At 42.8% G+C, this 11,261-nt stretch overlaps 1 protein-coding gene across 1 annotated transcript in view; it reads left to right on the top strand.

Moving 5' to 3' along the window:
- Positions 1-2,235: 2,235 nt before the first annotated feature.
- LOC111748067 (fibrous sheath-interacting protein 2-like) overlaps positions 2,236-11,261 on the top strand; it is a 51,161-nt gene continuing 42,135 nt past the window's right edge. The window contains exons 1-7 of the mRNA XM_064277584.1: positions 2,236-4,452; positions 4,850-4,975; positions 7,507-7,668; positions 8,594-8,683; positions 9,051-9,190; positions 10,284-10,425; positions 11,125-11,235. Coding sequence (XP_064133654.1) covers positions 4,354-4,452; positions 4,850-4,975; positions 7,507-7,668; positions 8,594-8,683; positions 9,051-9,190; positions 10,284-10,425; positions 11,125-11,235 — 870 coding nt within the window. The 5' untranslated portion in view covers positions 2,236-4,353. The remainder of the gene's footprint in view (positions 4,453-4,849; positions 4,976-7,506; positions 7,669-8,593; positions 8,684-9,050; positions 9,191-10,283; positions 10,426-11,124; positions 11,236-11,261) is intronic.

The following is an 11,261-nucleotide window of genomic DNA, read 5'->3' as shown; positions in this document are numbered from 1 at the left end:
GCTATAGCTCTTAACCACTATACCACCAGTGTTTTCATAAAAACATGATAGTCTATTATATCTACCCCATTCTAACCAATTCTGTTGCTATTTTTTTCGTTTCTGACGTTCTAAGCCTTCTTCTGTTATATTTCCTGTTTACAGAACTTCCTTTGTTGTTGTTGTTAGGTGCTGCTGGGTCAGCTCTGACTCGTAACAACTGTATGTATAACAGAACAAAATATTGCCAGGTTCTGGGTCATCCTCACAATCATTGCTATGTGTGAGCCCATTGTAGGCTTGCTAGTGACAAATTCTTAGTTTTCCTTTGTCTGAGAATGTCTTTATTTCCCCTTCAGTCTGAAGGATATTTTTGCTAACTATAGAATTCACAATGACGGTTCTTTTTTTTTCAGCACTTGAAAAATGCTGTGCCAGCTCTTTCTGGCCTCCAGGGTTTCAGATGAGAATTCCTCTGTCATTCTAATTGGTGTTCCCCTACAGGTAATATGTCATTTCCTTCTGACCACTTTTGTTACAGATTGAATTGTGTCCCCAGAAAATGTGTGTCAACTTGGCTAGGCCGTGATTCCCAGTATTGTGTGGTTGTCCACCATTTTGTCATCTGATGTGATTTTCCTATGTGTTGTAAAATCCTTTCTCTATGATGTCAATGAAGCAGGATTAGAGGCAGTTATGTTAATGAGGCAGGACTCAATCTACAAGATTACGTTGTATCTTGAGTCAATTTCTTTTGAGATATGAAACAGAGAAGTGAGCAGAGAGACAGGGGGACTTCATACCACCAAGACAGCATGCTGGGAGCAGAGCACATCCTTTGGACCTGGGATCCCTGTGCTGAGAAGCTCCTAGGCTAGGGGAAGATTGATGACAAGGACCTTTTCCCAGAGCCGACAGAGAGGGAAAGCCTTCACTTGGTGCTGGCACCATGAGTTCAGACTTCTAGCTTCCTGACTGTGAGAGAATAAATTTCTGTTTGTTAAAGCCATCCACTTGTGGTATTTCTGTTATAGCAGCACTAGATAACTGAGACAGTTTTCAAGAATTTTTTTTATGTCTTTAGTCTTTAGAAGTTTAGTTATGATATGTTTTGGGTTTACCTTTGGGGGGGGTTGTTCCTTGTTACTCTTGGGCAGGTGTGAGAGTTCAAGCTCCCCACTAAGCCTCTGTTGATACCATCCTGGCTGGAAGTGTGAGGGGTGTCTCATTATTGCTCCCCATATGTCTTCTACCAACACTGGGAGCAGCGGCCTCATTACTACTAGGCTGTGTTGAAAGTCCTAACTCTCCACTAGACCTCCTCTGACACCACTAAAGTGGGGAAGAAGATGGGCACCTTGTTACCACCAAGTGGGGGTGAAAATACAAGCTCCACTGACACTGCAGGGGGCAGGGGGCACTTGTTACTGCCCAGTGGGGATGAAAATTCCTCTCTCTTCCCTGCCCTCCTTGCCTTTGGAATCCAGATACAGATCACATTATGAGAAAGTCCAGGCAGCATGGAGAGGTCAAGTGTGGGTGTTCTGGCTGACAATCCCAGATAAGCTCCCAGCTAACAGCTAGCATCAATTGTTAGACAAGTGAGTGAACAAACCTTAAAATATTCCAGCCTCCAACTCAAGTCTTCCAGCTGAAGCACCAGACATCATGGAGCAGAGACAAGCTATATCCTCTATGCCGTCTCTGAAACAGAAACCACGAGAGATAAAAAATGATTGTTATTATCTTAAGCTACTAAGTGCCAGGATCACTTGTGACACAGCAATACATTACTAATGCAATGTGTTTTACAGTTCATAGGTCTCTGGAATAATAAAAGCACCATCTGAGACGCTGCCTCTGGATATGATTATTGATAAGAAAATCCTGGAATTGGATGAAACTTTTGGGGTCTTGGGAGAAGTAAGTGTATTTTGCATGTGGGAAGAACATGAATCATAGGGGCCAGGGGATAAAAAAAACTGCGCTACATTGTTATACTAGTGACCCCCCAATGAACCATGCCTCCCTATACCCATGCCATTGGGTAATCTTCTCCCGCATTGAATATGGACTTGGCTATGTGACTTGCTTCGGCCGATGGCACAACAGCAAATGCGATGCAAGCAAAACCCTGAAAGTACTTGCACATCGGACCTTGCCCTTTCTCACTGCTGGGGGCCCTGAGACCACCATGTGAAGAAGCATGGCCTTATCTCCTGAAGGATGAAAAAACTCGTGGGGAGAGATGTCCAAACATTCCAGTCATCCCAGCAGAGGCCCCAGAATTTGCCAGGCAAAGAAGAGGCATGCCAGACAGAGAAGACAGCATGTACAAAGGCACAGAGTCACGAAGCAGTAGGCTGTGTGCAAAAGACTAACTAAAAAGCACTTCTGTATTAAGGAGGGGTCAAGTTTGAGAGGTGGTATAGACATAGTGTCTTGGAGAGGTAGACAGGGACTAAGTCACAGAGACAGTGTATGCTTTGTTTTCATTCTTCCTGAGGGTCAGTAGGTACATTTTAAGTACGAGAGAGACATGGTCAGTTTGCAGTTTAGAAAGATCACTTTGGTGACAGAATAAAAGATGGATTAGAGAGGTGAAAGGTGGCAGTTAGATGCCAGGAGGCTATGGCAATAGCAGTGGTAAGGAGGGGAAATAAATGGGAAATATTAAGGAGGTAAAATCAGTAAGACATAGGGATGGATTGAATGTCAAGTGTGAGGGGAAAGAGGCACCTAGAATTCCCTGGTTTCAGGCTAGGGCAGAAGTGGTATCAGTCACTCAGACAGGAAATACAGGCAGAAGAATGAGGCCTTTGTTTTGTTGCTTTGGAGGGGGTGGGTTTAGTTGAGTTTTGAGCATGTCGATTTTGAGGTACTTGTCAAACATCCATGTAAAGACGTTTGGCTGGCTGCAGGCTAGGGTTTTAAATGTAGGAGTCCTAATGATATATGTGGTATTACAAGAAGAACACATGTAAGAGTGAAGTATATTAAGAACGCAGCTTCTGGAGTCAGTTCAGCTGGATAAAAATCTCAGCTCTGCTGCTTATTAGCCACTGCCGCTGTAGGCAAATCCCATATCTACAGAAATGGGGTAAATATAGACGAGGTCGTTGTGAGAATTAAATGAGATGGGTGTTTCGCATAGTACCTGACAGTTATAAGTTCTCAATAAATGGTACCTATCGTCACCAAATGGCCAAGAGATAACAGAGAAGTGGACTAAAAACATGGAGGCAAAGTACAAACTCCTGACAAGTCAGGTGCACACTCAGCCCTCAATGTACTTAGTCTAGTAAACTCCCCGGCACAGGGACTATGTTTTACTCACTGCTGTGCCCTCAGCACCCAGCACAGTGTCTGGTGTAGAGAAATGTTGGCTGAATGGATGAGAATATAGAAAGAAGGAACTAGGAGAAAGCAAGAAAGGAGGGGAGGGGGAAATGAAGAGCCTAAGGCAGGAAAGAGGAAGACAAGGGAGGAATATTCTTGAAGAAACCAAAGTATCCTAAGTGGGACCTGGGGGGTGGTATGCCTAGGGAAGAGCGGGGGTAGGTTACAGGGTCTATAAAAGAGAGATAGGTAGCAAGCAAGGCCTCTGGCCCTAGTACCAACTATACAATTGCTCCTGGACATGGGTTGAACGGAATCATAGCTCGTTGGGGGCCAGGAAAAATGAAAGGAATTACAGGTAGCTTTACCCACTCACAGGAGCCTTGGTGGCACAGTAGTTAAAGCGCTTGGTTGCTAACCTAAAGGTCAGTGGTTCAAATCCACCAGCTGCTTTGCAGGAGTGTGCTTTGGTAAAGATTACAGCCTTGGAAACCCTAAGGGGCAGTTCTACTCTGCCCTATAGGGTTGCTATGAGTTGGAATCGGCCTGAAGGCAGTGGATTTCATTTGGTTTGGTGCGCACTGACAAAACTTGACTCATTCTGGTTTGGTTTAAACGAGAGATGTTGGTTTTAGAGAAATGAAATCTAGAGTGTGGCCTCTTACTAATGGCCTTTGGGGCCACTTTCCCCAGCTTGGGCACTTAAGCCTCCAGGCCAGGGTCCCGCGCATGCGCGGAGCGCCCCGGGCCCAAGGGAGGCTGCGCGAGCGAACACCGCTCCCCCTCCCCTCGCCTAGAGTGACGACCTTTGGAGGCGACGCCGGTTGAGGGTGTCGACCGTTGAAGACCCCCCGACGCTCCGGCCTGTATTACGACATAGTGAGGGGCGTGGCCTCCCGGACATTCTACCCTGGCCACCCCGGCCTGGCGGCTCAGACTTGGTCAGGCCTTGGAGCGGTAAAGGTGTGGGTGAGGAGGTGAAACGTGGGCAGCCAGCGACCCCAGCCCCCGGCCCCCGGGGGCTGACGGGTGGCCATGGAGCTGTACCTCAGCAACAGCAAAAAGGCTGCTGAAGCTGCCGCCAGTAAGGCGGCTGCCAGCAGCCTGAAGGTCGAAAAAGAGCAATGCAGCACCGTGAGTGGCGGCCAGACCGTCGTCCTCCTCCAGTCTCCAGGGCTCGGGCTCGGAAGGGCGGGAGAACCGCTGGGGCGGAGCCCTCAGGGGAGGGGGCGGGAAAGGGGAGGGCCCTTAGCCGCCAACTTCCGGCCCCCTGGCCCGGGGCCGCCGCTGACTGGAGCAGCCTCAGATCGGAACTAATCTTGGATGGGTCCAGAGGAAGGGCTGGTGACCCGAGGAGGCGGGGAGGTCTTCCCGTTGTCGGCCGGCGGGTTTCTTAAACCTCGAGTGTAGGATTCCTTTGGTTTATTCGGAGGTTTATGCGGGGGTCCGATGAAGTGTGAGTAGATTGTTCTAAACTAAATGAGTACTTCCTAGGGGAAAAAAAGGCAAACTTTCCAATTGTACCTGACAGGGCTTGCAAAAGAAACCCATTCCAGAGATCGGAGCGGCTAATTTATTGGATCTGCCTCTTGGAGTCAAGTTACCTGTAATTCCAGGAAGCACTAATGTATTCTATACGACAGATTTAAACGAAAAGGTAAACTAATATTTAACGGTGTTTAAAAGTAGTTTTTTTTAAACTTGCTGTAAAATTTGGAACAGTTGCCTGTGATTTTGCTTTGAGCCAGTTTCAGTTTCACATTGTAAGTGGAGTTAAATAAAATGTTTAATGTCTGAGCCTCAGTTTTTATTAACCCCGGCAAGATGCCTCTATGACGTGCCTCAGCTGCCCCATCCAGCCTTATCTCCAACCCAGAGCTTCGGTTCCCACAGGTTGGGGTCTTTTCTGCCTATCCACACCAAAAAAAAAAAAAACCAAAAAAAAACCCAGTGCCCTCGAGCCGATTCCGACTCATAGTGACCCTATAGGGCAGAGTAGAACTGTGCCATAGAGTTTCCAAGGAGCACCTGGCGGATTCGAACTGCCGACCCTTTGGTTAGCAGCCGTAACACTTAACCGCTACGCCACCAGGGTTTCCAAGCATAGTTTACTAATTCCTACTTGGAGCCCTGGTGGCGCAGTGGTTAAGAGCTCCACTGTTAAGGCAGTTTGAATCCACTAGCCGCTCCTTGGAAACTCTATGAGGCAGTTCTACTCTGTCCTATGGGGTCGCTATGAGTCGGAATGGACTCCACGGCAGCGAGTCCATCTGGCTCCCAAAACCTGGCATGTGCTCTCCTCTCTTCCCTAGCCATCAATTTGAGCCGTTCTTCAAGAGCCAATACATGAAGGGTTTCCCACGTGCTAAACCCCCCAATTATCTCATCTTTCCTTAGAATTTGTGTTAACCTTGATCTGTGGTGGTGTAGTGGTTAAGAGTTTGGCTGCTAACTAAAAAAAAGGTCGCAGTTGGAATCCACCAGGCGCTCCTTGGAAACCCTATGGGGCAGTTCTTTCTGGGTTGCTATGAGTTGGAATTGACTCAACGGCAATGGGTTTGTTTTTGGGGGGTTTTGATTTGTACTATCTCACTCAGCACTCAGTGTATATTGCAGTCACAGTGCTACCCATTTGAAGTCCTCTGCGCCCTGCCCCCACCAGCCCTTAGCTTTGGGCCAAGCCTAAAGGAGGTCCAGTGCCTTCTGGTTGGCCTGTGCGCTTTGATCACAATAGTAAAAGATTCTACAGGAAGAATTGTGACATCAGAACCCTCCCACTCGTCAAGGATGAGGAGGGGCTCCTTGGTATTTCTGGTACTTATCTAAAATACATAATGTCTCCATCCTATTCACTTGTCAGCTGCTTCTTGTTTCTAGATGTTCTGTTTGTACTCAATTGCATTAATTCCCTCTATATTATATTGATTCCCCCAAAATGTGTGCATTTAATCATGATCAGACACCACGTTCAAGTTCCCTGAAGACTAATTTTGTGGGATCCTTCTTTGTCTGTAGCATGATTTCCTCAAGGATGTAAGACTGTATATTTACATCTTTAATTTATCAACTCGTTTTACTCTCTTGACCGCCTTGTGAGTTGAAACCATAATTTATCTAAGGTCACAGGTAGCTAGTAGCGGAGTGCAGACCAGAACCACTGTCTCGTGACTCTTAGACCACACTCTTTCACCTGACCTTGCTGCTTTCCTGAATATGCAGAGCATTATGGGGGGAAAATGTCTCCTCCATTATCTCCCTCTGGCAGGTAGTGATGATATAATAAAGAGACCCTTGAGTTCATGAAAACCGATTCATTTAATTGACAAGAGAAGACTCACCCTTGCCTTAATGAATGGATTTGTTCTTTTTTGATAGGTCAGTAGTCCAGGTTTGGTCTTGAATCAACATATGCCTGTCACCAACAAAAATCAGCATCTAAAAGAAGCAACAGAGCCCACTAATTGCAGCATCATTTCAATCGTCATCATTATTGTTTTCCTTCCAGGAAAGATAAGATTTACTGTCTAGTCTCACTGAGAGTTTCCATTATTTTTACTCATTTTCAGATGATTAAGATATATATTTTCAGATGGTTAAGATATAATAATCATAATTAGTAGTGTTCTTCATCCTTTGATGCAGTGCCTGAGCTGGTAAAGGGGGCAAGAAAGGGAGAAGCCTAGCATTGCTTTATACCTTAAAACAAATTAGAGCTTATCCCCCTTTTTTCCTTCTCTTTTCTTTGGCTCAGGGCCAGGGGCTGTGGGGATCAGAACAGGAACAAAGGAAGTAAAGGAAAATCTTTGGCATAGTTCAGGAAGATAAAGAGAGGAAGATAAAGTCAGTTCCAAACCAAAAACCCCGTGCTGTTGAGCCGATTCCGACTCATAGCGACCCTATAGGGCAGAGTAGAACTGCCCCGCAGAGTTTCCAAGGAGTGCCTGGTGGATTCAAACTGCCGACCCTTTGGTTCACAGCTGTAGCACTTAACCACTACGCCACCAGGGTTTCCATAAAGTCAGTTAGATTTACCCAAATCATTCCATTGTCTGTATTCTTCCATTTAGGATTCTGCTTACATGTTTCACTTTTTAAGGAACAGCCTACTCATTTCAACAAATTGGAGTGTAAAAGTGTGGGTTCATTAATTTTATGTTCGTAATACTTTTCAATTCTGTGTGTTTGCAGCTTTATCAACCTTCTTATGATTTTAACCTGACTGATCCTTACTGTCGACTTTTGGAGACGAGCTATCAAAGTCTGCACGATCCACATTTAAAATCATATCATAGGAGAAAAGATATTTTGAGGCACTTAAAGGAAGGCGGCTACATAACGAGGGATAATAAAGTGAGTTGAAGACTACTTCCTGTTAACTAGCAAAAACCTAGGGACTTGATAGATGGCTTGCCTCTGTACATCACTGGGAGCCTGTATCACCTTTTAGCTGAGTAATAGAGGATACCTAATAGAAAACTTCACGATTACTCAGTATTCGGGTCAAAGGAAATTAGGCAACTGTTGTTTCTAAATAAAACTACTTGTTACTACTTGACCTTTTTTTTATGATAATAGCAAAAGATAATTACCAAATGATTTGAGTATATAAAGATACACACACCGTTATTTATGTACTTTCCCCAGCTGCATTATAGTTCCTTTTCCCTGGATCTGAAAGTGGTAATGATGCTGTACACCTGTCAAGGAGTATTTTCCATACTCTTTGAGAATAACAGAGACACAATGGGAACCTAGCAGAATACAGCTTGATAGAATACATTCTTTTTGGGATTAAACATCATTATTAGGTTGGTTTTTTATTTTCATAACTCAAATTGATTGGACGGTGGTAGTGTTAGGTGCCATTGAGTTGGTTCTGACTCAGAGCAACTCTCTGTACAACAGAACAAAACACTGCCTGGTCCTGCACTATCCTCACAATCGTTGCTATGTTTGAGTCCATTTTTGCAGCCACTGTGTCAATCCATCTCATTGAGGTCTTCCTCTTTTTTGTTGACCCTATACTTGTGTAGTAAATTTCTCATTAGGATGTGAAACATTAATGAAGTAATATCATTTAGAGAGAAGCTTTGGATAGAAATTTCCTGGTGATACAGCAATTGTAGAGAGTTACTACTTTTAAAATTGTTATCAAAATGTATATTACCCTTGATCCCAAATTGATACCAAAAGTTCTTACTATTTTTTTCTTTGGAAAGTGATTGTTATGATTATAACAACTTCATATTTATACATTTGAATTTTTTGTTCTTAGGTTGTATGTACCGTAAAGGAACTAAATAAGTATAGGCAGTACCTAACAAGTTTGAAATTGGACTTTGAAAGAAACTATATAAGAGAGCAAGTAAGTGAAATATTTAAATTCGTTTTATTTGTGGCCTATAAGAAATTTTTTATGTAAGGTTTGGAAGAAAGGTTTGGTCCTATGCAGAATAGTTCTCATAATATTCTGACCTAGAAGTATCGAGGTAACAAATCAAAAAAGATTGCCGTAAGAGATCTATAAGAGATAAAATGAGACATTTGCCTTTCATTTACAGAGAGAAAAATTTTCACTTGTCTGAGATGGAGCCAAACTACACTTAAATGCAGCTTAACAGAATTAACCATTTGTAAAGTATAATAAGTTTACTTAGCCCTAAATACAAGAAGGTGTACCAAAGGACAGGTTTATTTCTGGCACATATAAAAACTTTCTTTTTTTCTTTCAGAAAATGATTGAAAAACAAATAAATACATTGTACGAGAGCAGGAGAGCCCTTAAATGTCCTAACATTGCACAGTTCCAAGAATGGCTATTTGACAAAGACTCACCAATAACTCCAGAGCAAGACCAGCTGCTGAAGTACCGGTATGATAGGAGTTAATGCATATTTCATGTAAATACTGTGGACAGAAAAAGTTGGAAGTACTAGAAAGAATTTAAAGCAGGATGAAAAATGTACTAGACACTATTTGACTCCCCTGTATTCTTCAATGTGGAGGGAAAGGGAGGGAGATCAAGAAGTACAGGGATTGGGAACTTTGGTATCAAAACTAGGGAGGAGAGTTTGTACCTGAGAAATTAAGGCTGCCGGGACCTGAAGAGGTAAGTCAAACTGATATTTGAGGGAGAAATCCAGTGTACAAATCCCTGATCTTGAGAAACACAAGTCCATAGTAGCAGAAGGAGAGAAAGTCTCTTTAGTACATGTCTCAAATTTAAGCTTAAGGGAATTACCGTAAGGTCAAAAAGGGAGGGTTGCTATAACATTCGACGCTATAAGAAACCTGTGTCATCCCCCAACCGTGTGTGTTCATTCTGCAATTATCCGCACATATTCGTTATTATCATTCAAAGGCCAAGCCCATCCTCAGGAGGTGAAGGGACTTTCTCCTTTATCGGGGGTGAAAGTTAGTTCCCCATTACCTGGCTCTTATATTCCATTGATTCATCTTATGATAGTGCCTCAATACATAATGACCCACTAGAGTCCCAAACTGGTAGTCTGCAGATCTACAGATGAGAGGCCTGGTCAAGGACTGGAGAATTACAGGGAGCTTCGTAGCCACTTATTTTTAAGTGAAATTTCAAATCTGTTGAACTTTTGAAGCTGTAGTTGATTTTAGCCCTCTTAGAAACTCATGTTCACAAACCTAGAGAGTTATGAATAATTTCTGTGTAAAATGCTTTTAATCATTCTGTTCTACATTTTGCCATTGTCCCAACCACAATAACAGAGACTTGTATAACAGAGAGACTGATAAAACAGTGGGTACAATTTTTACAGCATGGTGAGTTGGTGGATCAGGCTAGCTTAAAGGTCCAGGAGAAGCTCTTAAATTTCCTGTAGTTCAAGAAATAAAAAGCCATCAAAAGGGTGGTTTGGGAATATCAGAGCAGATAATGCCATCATAAGGGAAACACCTGATTTACCTTCATTTATATTTGCACTTCTGCTTAGATATTTAGATATGATTAGGAAGGAATTAGACAAAGATAAATGTACAGCAGACAAACAGAGCACATTACAGAAGACAGAAGAAGAGAGACGACACCGGGACCACATAAGAAGAAACCTTAGTCTCCGTGAACAGATTGAAGAGGTGAGAAACACCAAATTTTAAAAATGGAATGGAAAACTGTGTATGCTTGTTTTATTTGAAAACATTTTTAGCAGCCCTGTCATACTACTTGAAGTCATTTCAGGTCTAAAAAATAAACTTCATTAATCTTCTACAACTGCTATATGAAATAAGCCTTCATTTAATATAGTGAGACTGATACCACAAATTACATTTGACATGCACTTCCATTACATTATAGTCACACCTCATCTCATCCTTAAAGTTTTCAAATTTAGCTCTAGTGAAAAATAATCATGCCTGCATTCTCACCCCCCAAAATTCAGGATAAGGCCATTATTTGTTTGGTTTCTCTGTTAAAATACATTTAAGGGCAGCAAGTTGTATATGCTATAACCCCCTGAGTCCATAAGAAGAAACTCTCTTGCCAGCATCCTTTTAGATTCATCTTTAGAGCCAGGATTGTGCTTGGATTAAGCTTCCAATAGCAAAATAATTTCTTTCCTTTTGCCATTTACTGCATCCATCTATACATTCCCAACAGAAAAGCTGTAAGGTATGTCCATTCTAAAGCCAATGCATGATTTTCATTATGCTTGACCTGATTTCTGTTAGGCCCTTGATTTGATCTAATTTGCTTATTGGTGGTAGATAGACACAATACAAAAATATACTATGAAAGAGAAAACATACTGAGTACTGTAACATGGTGCTCTTTAGGAATGGAAGACAAAAGAAATGTTACTTCTGACAAAGATTGGGGAAGAAGTAAAAAGAGAAGCTCGAATTGAGGAACAACGTCAGAAACGCCGAGAAGAAATCGATCGGAAGGTAGAATGAGCTTTTACCAATAACTT

This window comes from Loxodonta africana, chromosome X (assembly GCF_030014295.1).
Source record: "Loxodonta africana isolate mLoxAfr1 chromosome X, mLoxAfr1.hap2, whole genome shotgun sequence".
Taxonomy (NCBI): Eukaryota; Metazoa; Chordata; class Mammalia; order Proboscidea; family Elephantidae; genus Loxodonta; species Loxodonta africana.
The sequence above is the reverse complement of the archived record's forward strand: the minus strand, read 5'-3'. Positions and strand labels throughout refer to the sequence as shown.